The 12,864-nt window shown below is 40.7% G+C and overlaps 1 protein-coding gene across 2 annotated transcripts in view; it reads left to right on the top strand.

Moving 5' to 3' along the window:
- Positions 1–12,864, top strand: part of LOC121955544 (CD2-associated protein) — a 72,925-nt gene that overhangs the window by 23,187 nt on the left and 36,874 nt on the right. For both annotated transcript variants that reach the window (XM_042503550.1, XM_042503549.1), the window contains exons 2-5: positions 99–256; positions 9,403–9,580; positions 10,429–10,529; positions 11,854–11,980. In XM_042503550.1, the coding sequence (XP_042359484.1) occupies positions 99–256; positions 9,403–9,580; positions 10,429–10,529; positions 11,854–11,980 (564 nt within the window). The remainder of the gene's footprint in view (positions 1–98; positions 257–9,402; positions 9,581–10,428; positions 10,530–11,853; positions 11,981–12,864) is intronic.

Here is a 12,864-nt window from a genome sequence, read left to right as displayed (position 1 = left end):
TGTTCCTCTTGCATTGACTTCCTCTCTTTCTTATACCACTCTTCCCCCTTCCTTTTCTGTTTCTCTGTCTATTTCCTCCCTCGTCCTGTCCTGTGCAGAGGTCGTGGTGGAGTATGAGTATGAAGCGCTCCATGATGACGAGCTGACCCTGCAACTAGGCGACATCATCAAGAACGTGCGGTATATCGAGGAGGATGGCTGGATGGAGGGAGACCTCAACGGGAGGAGGGGCCTCTTCCCCGACAACTTTGTCAAGGTGAGAGGACGATATTCACTTTAGAAGATAATACAGGGAGACTTGACTGGCTTGGCTCAAGGACCACTTTTGCAAAATGACTAAAGCTGGGGGCCAGTCACAGCTTGGATTTTAAGACATATCTAGGACTTAAGGACGTTTCTAAGATTTCAGGACGTTTCTAAGATTTCAGGACATTTCTAGGATTTTAGGACATTTCTTGGATTTTCAGACATTTCTAGATTTTCAGGAAGTTTCTAGAATTATAGAACGTTTCTTGGATTTTAGGACAGTTCTTGGATTTTAGGACATTATGGGGATTTTTAACATTTCTAGGATTTTAGGACCTTCCTTGAATTTTAAAATGTTTCTAGGATTTCAGGACATTTCTTGGATTTTACGACATTAGCTTCTTAGCTAGGACCTCTGCTTGAGGGTGTGGGGGATCCTCCACTGACACTTTATTGATAAACAAGCTCTGTTTTGATGCTGTGTTATGCACTCTGGCACCTTATATAAACTAAAAGTACAAAACAATTCCCAGTGTGAATCACTATTTTTATTGTGAATTAGAAAATGGCTGGGGGATCCAGAATTTGGCCCCTGATCTTTGATCACTTAGCTGATCATATTAAGTCATGAGTTATAATCGAGTTAGCTGGTTTACACTGCAGAGCTGACCTTTTACCTCTGCTGAGGTTTAAATGATGCTGTTCCATCAGAGATGATCTGGCTGAAGCTGTAAGCTGCATTATCACGTTCCAGCAGTGTGCTGATAGAGAGTGTTGGTCTCATGCTCCAGCAGATGTGCTGACTGACTTCCTGGAGTCACATCTGGATTGTTGTATGCTTTGTAGAAACCTGTGATTTTTTTTCCATTTGTTTTTGTGATGTAACAACCAAGGATGAAATTTCCCCTGTGCTTCTGCGCTGTGCTGACAACACTGGACTGAGAGAATGGGTTAGTGCAGTTTGATGCTGGATCTTCATTATTAGAATTAAAAAACACATAACAACTGATGTAGACAATAAGGACTTTTATGCCTCTGTTCACCGATATCCTTGACTGGAGGTATTATGTATTTTAGATGTCGGTATCCCATTCTTGTGAACATGATATCTCAGGAACACCTTGAAGACATATCTTCAAATTTCAAATCAACTGGACTCAAGGAGTCATAGGTCAGAGATCAAGGTATTTCTAATATCTCAATATCTCAAGAATACCTGAGGGAATTTCTTCAAACAATAAAATGATAGTCAAATGTTAAAGGTCGCTGTGACCTCACAAAATGGGTTTTGGGCTCAAGAATTCATATGCTAATTATGACAAATATGGTTGTAAGTTGTAAGTGATGGGAATTTCATATTCAAGAGGTCAAAGGTCAGCTTCACTGTGACATTATAATGTTCTACAAAAACACTTATGTGGCCATTACTCAACATCATATAACTCAGGAACAGAAGGGGAGACATTTGGTCAGACTCTGAATTAGTGACTCCAATCTGTAAACTGTTGCTGATAGTAGAGATCTTCTGTGCAGCCGGGTGGGAGATGTGTATGAAGTGTCCATTTTTTCACAGACTGTAAAATGTAAGAGCAACTTTACTGTTTTGCAGAGGCATATAACCACAGAGGCATTTTTTAGTTTGATGAGGATTTTGATGTTTTTAGGATAACAAATGTTTTAGTGTTTACAGTAGAGCTGAGCAGTGTCTTCATTGAATGTAAATACTTCAAATGTTTGTTTTTGCATAATGTGTAAAATGTCGACATTGTGATAATCCAATTCTAATGTCCACCAAAATGCTCCTTTGAGTCAAAACGTAACCCTCACAAAATCTTGTTACATCAGCGGCTCAAGTAACCAAAAAACTGAGACCCCGCTGCACTCTGGTAACACACTTGATGCACCTGAGTGTTGTTTTGTGAAATCAGCCTCACAGCGAGTGCCCTGTGGAGTGAGTCCCTGCAGTGCAGTGTGCCTCTCCTTCGTCTTACCTTATATCTTTGGCCCTCACTTCTCTCCTGTCTCGCTCTCCTGTTTTGTCCCATCCCATAATCCTGCGTAGTGAGATAGGTAATCTGCTAAACAGCCTGGCCCAGTCACTGAGCTTTGATAGATAATCCTCTAAAGAGCCTGCTGGCTGCTGAACTTTGCTCCCGACAACATTCGTGTCACCTGAGATGTTGTCTTCTCCCTGCTTCCTTTAATTTGAGTTGTAGCTGAACGATCGGGGGACATGAAACATGTCTGGGGGGGACATGGTAAGAAAAGTACATGTGCTACTTTGTTGTCAGTGAGGATTAATCAGCATGAATGTCTCTTGTTGTTGAAGTGTCCTTGAAATGACTGTTATCAGTGGAAGATTGTCATGAAGATAGACATGTCTGAAAGTGTCTGATTATAGGAGTCAGTCATGTATTGTATAAGGAGGTTTTAAAGTTGTTCATACACTGACATTTCATCGTATATGCTGGTCCAACTCTTTCTGTGGGTATGAGATCTGACGTGACTGTGTGAATCTAAGACAGAACTATGTTGATGTTGCTGATTATGGAGCATGCAAAACAGGCTAAATTGCCATTTGTCATAATGCCACGGTATGGCAATTTTAAAAGTGGCCTAAGTCACAGTGCTAAACCCAACCATTCTCCGACCAGCCCCCCCCAAACCATTTTCTAATTCACACTAAAAATAAAGAGATTAACACTGGGAATTGTTGTGTACTTTTAGTATACATAATGTGCCAGGGTGCATAAGACATCATCAAAATAGAGCTTACTTGTAAAAAAAAAGTGCTAGTGGAGGACCCCCTGCACCCCTGGCAGAGGTCCAAACTGTGCCTCTTATGTCCAAAAATCCTAGAAATGTCCCAAATTCCTCGAAACCTCTTAACATGTGACAAATGTCCTAAAAATCCTAGAAATGTCCTAAAGTCCTAGAAACATGTATGAGGGTGCTGCGACTGGCCCCTGGCCTGTCTGTCATTTTGCAAAAGTGGCCCCCAAGTAATGCAAATGGAGTTACCCTGATGTACAATATACTAGCAAGCGTTTTCTAGATAATCTCAAACATTGACATTTCTGTACTACATTTCTACACCAAGGCTTCAACCTACAACCATTTTTAATAATTCTGCCATTGTTTTCAAGAAAAATTAATAATCTTTTTTTTTTTAAAGATTATTTTGGGTGCTTTTTGCCTTTATTTGGTAGAACGGCGTAAGCATTAAAGGGGGAGAGATGATATGCAATAAAGGGCCATGGTCTGAATCGAACCTGTGGTCGCTGTGGGGAGGACGTAGCCTTTGTGCATGGGGTGTCCGCTATGTGTACTTCCCTAAAGGTCAATGTGACTTCTTTAAGTCTATCTGACCAACAGTCCAAAAATTGAAAGCTATTCAGTTTGTTTTCACATATGACAAAGAAAAGCATTACATTTTGCACATTTAAGACTCATGAAACCAACAAGTGTTTAATAAATTACTATAATGATTATGGTACATGAACTTGCACTCTTATAGCCAAGGTGCCACCTGCTACTCGCTTTAGATGTTTACACGCCCTCAACAGTCATTTGAATACTTTAGCATGCTGACTGGAGAAGTTGGGAATTGAATTGCCGATCTTGCTATTAAAGGACGTCCAGCTCTACCTCCTGAGCCACAGCCATCCCTCAAAGTAGTTGCTGATTATTTTTTTGTTGATGGACTAATCAGTTAATATACCAATCATTGCAGCTCACACCAATTAACATGCTTATCTGCAATAAGCTGGCTGATATATATCGGCCAATTTATTGGTTAAGCTCCATCAAATAAGTATTGAGGTTCAATATCCAACTTTAATGTAGATTACCCATGTTATAAAGCATGGCCCTCTCCTCCCCTGGTGGTGATAGAAGCAGATTTCATTAGATGGATTCATCCGGGGATCATCGCAGATCCACTCAGGATGATTATGAAACTGTAAAAGTGCCAAGCTCATACTTGTGTCCCCGCTGAGTTCTTCCTGCCCTAGTACTAAAACACTCAATGAAGACTCACAACCATTAAGAGCAAAGTGTTTCTTAGAAATGATTTGTTTACCTCTGTGCTGGTGCTTGCCGTAGCCCGAGGCATTATATTTTCAGGTAGTGCATCCATCCATAGTCCATTTGTCTGACCTTCTGACAGTCTGTCCGGCCCATTCTTGTGAACGTGATATCTCTTGAACACCTTGAAGGAATTTCTTCAAATTTAGCAGCACGCCCACTTGTATTCTAAGATGAACTGATTTGATTTTTTTTTTTGGTCAAAGGTCAAGGTCACTGTGACCTTTCTCCTTTTATCTGAATGTGGTATCTCATGAACACCTTGAGGAAATTTCTTCAAATTTGGCACAAACGTTCGATGAACTCAAGAATAAATATTCGATTTTGGTGATTATAGCTCAAAGTCAAGGTCACGGTGGCCATATGTCCTTGACTTTCTTGTGAACGTGATATGTAATGAACATGGAGGGAATGCCTCAGATTTTGGAACACTGTTCACTTGGACTCAACAATTAATTTATTAGACTAAATTGTTCAAATGTCAAGGTCACTGTGTACTTGCATTCTTTACCTTCTTGTGGATGCAAATTGTCATGAACACCTCAAGGTTTTTTTTTTTCTTTTTTCAAATTCGGCACAAACGTTCACTTTGACTGATTAGATCTCGGTGCTGAGAGGTTGAGATCACTATGACCTTGTGAAAGCAATATTTCTAATGAACACTTTTAGGGAATTTCTTCAAATTTAACACGAATATCCACTTAGTAATAACAACAAAGTGATTAGAGTTTGGTGGTCAACAGTCATGGCCGCTGTGAACTTGCATCATGCTCATTTTCATGATCCCAATATTTGAACAAGGCCTTGAGAGAGTTTCCTCAAATATCAACCTGACTGGTGCGCGGAGGCAAGTGTTGCAGTAATTGCAGTTTCTGTTGTGTTTGCTAAGTCGACTACTTCGACCGACTTGTCAAACGTGTCTTTGAAGACAAAAGAGCACAGCAGAACACACTGAGAGAGATCCTTTCTAAACCGAGTCTGTTGTGAGAAGAGATGGTGCCCGTGTTTAATGTGCAGTCTAATTAACAGACCAGATGTGTGAAAACAGCGAGTGGAGCTGTGTGTGTGTAGCTGTGTGGTGATGTGTTTTCAGTGGTGACAGTGAACCTGAGAGGGGTACAGAGTTCGCATTTATCCGACACATTTTTTCTTTCTGCCAGCTGTCTCTGTGCGGATCTCAAACGCTTCACTTTCAAACGCCAGTTTGTCTCTGAATCTGGAGCATGCTGTGTCTTACTGTTCTCTACTGTACACTGACTCTGCTGCTTTTCCTGGCTTCCCACATCACACACACACACACACACACACACACACACACACACACACACACACACACACACACACACAGCTGGACTTCCTTTGCAGTGGAATTGCAATGTCAGCATGTGTGAAGCAGGAAGTGGATGGTGAACTGGGTCATTGTCCAGCCACATGCACACACACACACAGACACACAACACACACACACACACACACACACATACAGACATACAGACATACATACATACATACATACATACAAATTTAATTGCTACTGCTGTGAGCTCCCACTGTAACATTTCTGATTTTAATGTCTGTGAGTCCTGTCTCTTTGCGTTGGTATATTTGAGTAAGAATTCAGATCGGGGCGGCCTCGAGCTCACCTGCTAGAGTGTGCGCCCTATATGCAGCGGCCCGGGTTCGAATCCAGCCTGTGGCCCTTTGCTGTGTGCCATTCCCCTTCTCTATCCCACATTTCCTGTCAAAAATAATCTTTAAGAATGCAGATCATTTCTTAATATAGCATTTTTGTTTTGAGATGTGAAACTGAGATCCTGACTGGGCCTGTTAGTATACTGTAGTTTATGCTTCTGGTTAAAAGCCAGTGATACCACTAGCTTTGCTCAGCTCTCAAAAGTGTGATGTTGTTCGGGCTGGACCCGAATATTTGGCTGTGGTATGCTCTGCTTCTGTTTCACTGGGCTTTGAGGTCATTTGGAGTAGTTTGTAGATTTATAATAATTTGTCCATGATAGTAAAAATGCAGCAGGATGAACCCCCCCCCCCACAGCACAGAGCAGGTGAATTTTAATCTTCCAGAGTGAAGACACTTGCCATTTAAAATGCACTAATTTAGAAAACTGGACACAGACACCTGTTCTGAGAAACTGTCAAGGGTTTTTTTTTTTTGACTTTACAAACTTTAAACTTTCACAACCGCTTTCATGCCGTCAGATCATCGGGCTCTCCCTCACCTAACGCTGAAGCTCTTGGGCTCATGGTGTTTCTCTCTCATCTGACGCCGAGACTGTTGGGGGTCAGGACCGCAGGTCTCCCCCTCACCTGACAAAGAAGCTCCAGGGCGCATGGTGTCTATCTCTCAGCAACCTGACATTGAAACTGTCTATGTCGGGGGTCGGGATTTGGTGGTGGCGGTGGCCTTTATTAATTTAATAAAACAACAAAAGCTGTTGAACAGCAGTCCCCCCCATCCCACCGACTGAAGCCTTGATTATTTGCTGTTGATCAAGCCCAGAAAAAGGTATTTGGGACAGCCTCAGAGATTGTTTGTTACCAGCTAGTCATCATTGATTCAAATGTCCCTTTCCACATCATGTAACTGCCAGCAGGAGTGTTAATTGGTCTGGTATGGCGCAGTGCATTCTGGTAGTTGTAGGTTTTCTAGCTTTTGAGCAAAAGCTAATTGCCTCATGCCAATGCAATGTCCTTTTTCTGATTTTTCTGCTCATGTAGCACCAGTTTCAATAGTATTTACCTCTTGCGACAGCACAGACTAGTTTTATGTGAGGGCTTCATTTTAAATTGTTGAAATACCTCACCATAGGTGTCAATGAGGTTTTCTGCTTGTGTGTTCAGCCCTGTGATTGGTGAGCTGTTCATTGTTTACTTCACCTCTTACCTGGTGCATGCTGGGATAGTCTCCAGCTCCATAGGACCCTGCAAAGCATGAGTGGGTTGAGGGTATAATGGACATATAGTACACTTGTGTCCCCTGTCTGTCTGTTTGTCCTGTACAGAGTGAAGGTGTGCTGTGGACTTTGTGCTGCAGTCAGGGAGTTTCCCGGGCTGGGAGAGTGTGGCAGCTGTTTTACAGCCGGCCTCTGTGACGTAATGGGTATCATTAGCCACAGCTACATTTAGCATGAGTGAGCTGTAACCAGTATAATACTGCACTGAGCGCTGAGGCACATTGCCATAGCTCTGCTTTATTTTGTCTCTTTAGCTCAGCAGAATACAGACAGTCACACACATTTCACTTCCCCTCATGTTATGGCTCATGCATGTTGTTTCATATGTTTTCTTCACATCCAGTCAACGTCTCGATATTGTTGCTTTCTCAGCTGCCTTTGTGTTTGCACATATCTGCTATATGTAAAATGTGTGTATTAGTGCATTGTATGTAGACACCACTGCTGTACACAGAACATTAGAAAAGTCTTTACAAGTCATTGAATTTCACAATCATGTTTTCCAGGCATGGGAAAGTCATAGAAATAGTAATAATCAATAAAGTTTTGGAAAAGTAATGCAGTTTTATTGTGTGTAATCAAACCTATGTTATGTAGCATAAAGGCAAATGTATTTTCTGATCTAAGGTAAGGTAGCATGCATCATTTTGACATTTTTTTACATTACCGACAGTGAGTTTAATAGGAGAAGCACCTGTATTTATGATGGCATTGAAAAACATATCTTTGGGTCTTCTAAATCGCCTGGTATAATGTAGTATCGTGATACCGCCTGAGCCTATGCGTTCCACAGCCTTTGTGTTTTTGTGCACATAGCTGCTGTATGGAGAATCCAGTTGCATTGTGTTTGTAGCTAAATGTTTCCCAGACCACATCCAGGAGTGGTCTGGACTGACCACACTGGGGCACTAAAGAATATTTTGGGGTTATTTTTTACCAAGTTATGGTTTACTGAGACAGTATGTATATAGTCCACTCTACAATGGGTTAATTTTGGGTTTTAATGTTGGGGTTAGAAAAATGATGTCTTTGGTCAGTGGTCAGGAAATGAGTCACACCACTGACACCACTGCAAACAAAACAGTAAGAAAGTCTCAAACTTTCATTTACTACCAGACAACCTTCGTGAATATACATTCAGCAGCTGAAGACAAATGTTTCAGATATAAATAGAAGTTATTCTTTTACGGCTCCATCGCTGGAACAGACCTGTCAGTGACTGTTGTGCTCTCTAAGAAGATTACTTGGTCTTGTGTAAATGTCTGCTGCTCTCGTGATAACTCTCTGCAGGGCAGAGGTCACCTTACTCACCTGTGGTGTCCCACCGCCCCTGCTGTCACACACACATGGATTTTAAATTTACTGAGGTTTGAGTAGATGCGTTGTATAATGATACCAATTTGAGGAAACCACAATAAAAACTCAGTGAGCATACATTTTTATTTGTCTGCAAAAAAGTGGTCTTTGACAGAAGACTCTGACAGAAGGGCAGGGGCCAATCACAGCAGTCTCATACATGGGTCTTGGATTTTAGGACATTTCCAGGATTTGAGGATTTTTCTTGTATATTCCTCGGATTTTAGGGCATTTCTCAGATTTCAGGACTTTTCAAGGACTTTAATACATTCCTAGGATTTTAAGATATTTCTAGTATTTAAGAACTTTTTATATGATTATAGGATATTTCTTGGATTTTAGGACATTTCTTGAAATTTAGGACATTTTTTGGATTTTAGGACATCTCTAGAATTTGAGGACGTTTCTAGGATTTTAGGACATTGGGGTCTTAACTGGGACCTCTGTTGGGGGGGATGCGGGGGATCCTCCACTGGCAATATATTTGATGAACAAGCTCTATTTTGATGTTGTTTTATGTACTCCTTGTATCAGATACTAAAAGTACAAAATCAATTCCAAGTGTGAATCATTTATTTTTACTGTGAATTAGAGAATGGTTGGGAGGCTCCCTGACACCCTACTGGGATCCAGATGTGGCCCGTGAGGTGAAGTTGAGTGTCACTGCACTGAAGTTTGCTGCCTTTAAGACGGACTGGGAAAGAATGCTTTCTACTAACCACTGTGTGTCTGGTATTTTCTCTAGGAATTGAAGAGGGAATCCAAAGAGGTCAAGGAACCAAAGAATGAGCCAAAAGAGGAAGTGTCTCAGCCTCAGAGGAGAGAGAAGAGTGCAGGAAATGTGGCCAACCTGGTTCAGAGAATGAGCACTATCGGCATCCCAACTGGTGGCTTCCAGCCTCAGCCACCAGCTGCCTCAAAGAGTAAGCTGCTGTCATTTTGTTTTGGTAAACTAATACCTGCAAATGCAACCCTGATTCCAAAACTTAAACTTTTTTTTCAATTGACCACAGTAAAAAGACAAGATATTATAAGATATATAACTTGTTAACTTAATTGTTTTCCACAATTAACTCATTCTGAATGTACGCCAGCATCACATTCCAAAAAAGTTGGGACAGGTGCAACGAAAGAATGGTGAGGAAAAACCACCTGGAACATTCCACAGCCAAACAGGTTAACTGGGAACAGATTGAAGTATCATGATATGGAATGAAACAGGGAATCCTCAAAAGGCGGAGGAAGCATGGATGACGATTGAAAATGCAGAAGACTGCTCAACTGATAAAAATTAAAATTGCTGCCAATCACTGACATATCCCAGGCTCTGATAATCAAAGAACAATCTTCTCAGCATGTAGTATTTTGAAAATAATGAATGTTTTTTTCCATCTAAAAACATAGTGGCATCATGACAAAAATCTGGCATTTAAAGGGTTAAAATGGATGAATATTTGATATTGATAATTAGCACTGATGTTGGCTGAAAAGTAAACTCAATGAAAGAAGAAAACAATATTAATGTATAATTTTTTTTAAAAACTCCACCCAACAGTCCCAGAGGCTCTGCATGGCCCTCCCACTTCCTGGATTTACACCTTGCTTGCTTTCTCACCTGACCCAGTTCTCCTGACCCCCCCCCCCCCCCCAGCACGCCACAGGAGACAGAGACATGCCTGTACACATAGCCAGAAACACTGGCACCAGCTCACATGCACATGGGGCCATACAACAGGTTTGTCGACTAACTGCTGTTTTGTGCCTCTCACAGAGCCCAAGAGGAGACAGTGCAAAGTTCTGTTTGACTATCAGCCGCAGAACGAAGATGAGCTGGAGCTGAAAGTGGGAGACATCGTAGACATCACTGAGGAGGTACGGCTAATGCACGCATTGACTTGACATAGTGTAGATCTTGTGATGTGTCTGCACCGTTAAACTAAGGCCTGGCCAGCCAGCCTGCTTGTTAGCTGATGGAAGAGGGAAAATGCTAGTTTGATGATGGATAGCTTGAGAACCAGTACTGCTCGCTATGGTTAAAAGCGTCACCTGGAAATGCTTCTGAAGCAAACTGAGTTGTATGCCAAAGGTGTTTTAAAGTTGGGGCCGAGAGGAATCTAATAATTGAGGCATTATGTGTTTATCCCTATACTGTTGCAGCTGGTGAGGGTGGAGCTCATTTAATGATCTATCTACAAATTTTTATGTGCTGCTTGGTAGTTTCATATGTAGTAATAAATCATCATGTATTATTGATTATATTTTGTATTAATACTCTTCAATTTAACTAAAGCTTTAAAATAAATGTTGTGCAGTAAAAAGTACATTATTTTCCTCTGAGATGTAGTGAAGTAAAACTTTGAAGTAGCAGAAAATGGATCATTTATTTGGCAGGTTCAGTATTGTGTTGTATTGTCTTTTTACCAGCCCTTTGAATGATTTGATTTTTGGATAGAAGGCAATGAGCAACTTAACAAGACATGGACCAACCTGCCCCCCCCCCCAAAAAAAATAGTAAAAAGTCACAAGAAAATTACCTGAAAATAAGCAAAATAAAAACAAAACAAAAAAAAGTTAAAAAAAAGAAAAAAAAAATCACAACAAACAAACAAACAAACAAAAAAGAAAACAACAACTGATAAGAAAATGACCCAAAAAAGCAATGGAAGTTCTATGTTTTTTTTTCACACACAGTTAAGTATATACAATCATGATGATTATAATGATCATTTTCTGGACATATTCTCCTTAAAAAAATAAAACAAAACTATTTTTCAGGTCTTTTTCTTTTACTTTAGGTAGGTCTTTTACCTTTTACTAATGTTGCCGAGTTGCTCACTGCCTCTCTCTCATGTATATGAATGACATAAAACCAATTTGCTCAGGTTTTAAAGGGCTAAACTGCATGTAAAAAGCATCTGGACGCAGCACAAAAAAACCTTATGTCTTCTAGATTTCAAAGGGTTAAAAATACCTTGATTATATATATGTGTTGACATATCTGTAGCGTCTGACTGTATGTTCAGCATTAGTGGCAGCAGTTGGATCTGAGGACAGCTGCTGAGCTACCTGAGACATCACTCGCTGAAATATAGAAGACACTCGCAGCCACCAGATCGTTCTGCAAATAAAATGACAAAAAAAAAAATCACATTAGCATGTTGGGCGGTGCATATCTGATAATATCCACTCTGTGCAGGTTGAAGAGGGCTGGTGGAACGGCAACTTGGGCGGCAAGTCAGGACTGTTCCCCTCCAACTTTGTCAAAGAGCTGGATGCATCGGCAGAGGACGGAGAGACCAACAACACGGCAGCAGACGAGGCTGGTAAGAATGCACGCAGCAAACAAGCAGCGCCTCAGTCATGGGTACAGCCTATGGGGGGAAACATCAGAGGAGGTGCACAGGAAAGGTAATCCAGGTTAGATATGATACTGAAACAGAGCCCACGGCAGGTGCAATTACTCCTAGACTCAACTGCCAACTGTCAGTGTGTGGAGCTTTTACCCTTTGAAAACTGGAGCCACATCCCTTGTTTTTCACTGTTTTCAGATCCCTTTGAATATTGACCAAAATGGTGTGATTTCTGTCAAAAACAGGGAAAAGGGCAATGGGCAACTTGGTAAGAAATTCAGAAGTTCAGCATTGCAAGAAATTAGTAGATTAAAAAATTATAAAAAAAAAAGCTAGGGTAAAATAGTAGTTATTATTATCATAATTATAATAATTTAAAAAATGTATCTATTTGACTAATTTTCAGGTCATTTTCTTGTACTTTTTTACCAATTTCTGACCAATTTTTGGGTCATTTCTTCTTTTGTTGCTCATTGCGGTCTTGCAATGTTTTTGAAAGATATCAAGCCAATAAGCTCAGGTTTCAAAGGGTTAAAATAAACTTTATGTTCAGAAACACAGCAGGAAAAAAGCAGGTACACCCTGCATACTTGTGGTAAATCAGCTGTGGTAGCTGCTGGCATCACTTCTCAGAGAGCAGAGGGGATGACCTCCCGTATATGTCACTGAGACATTTACTCTCAGTTTGAGATTGAGAATTGTTTATGCCGTATTCTAACCGGTTTTTCAGGTTCTTGTCTTTTTTATGGCCTTTAACTCATTGTGATTGTAAAGTGAAATGTAGTAATGGAGTTGTTTAAGTGTTAGAGCAGCTCAGCTGAAACAAGCCTCAACAAGAGGTTTGGCTGAATGTTCAG

This window comes from Plectropomus leopardus, chromosome 16 (genome assembly GCF_008729295.1).
Source record: "Plectropomus leopardus isolate mb chromosome 16, YSFRI_Pleo_2.0, whole genome shotgun sequence".
NCBI classification, from domain to species: Eukaryota; Metazoa; Chordata; class Actinopteri; order Perciformes; family Serranidae; genus Plectropomus; species Plectropomus leopardus.
The sequence above is the reverse complement of the archived record's forward strand: the minus strand, read 5'-3'. Positions and strand labels throughout refer to the sequence as shown.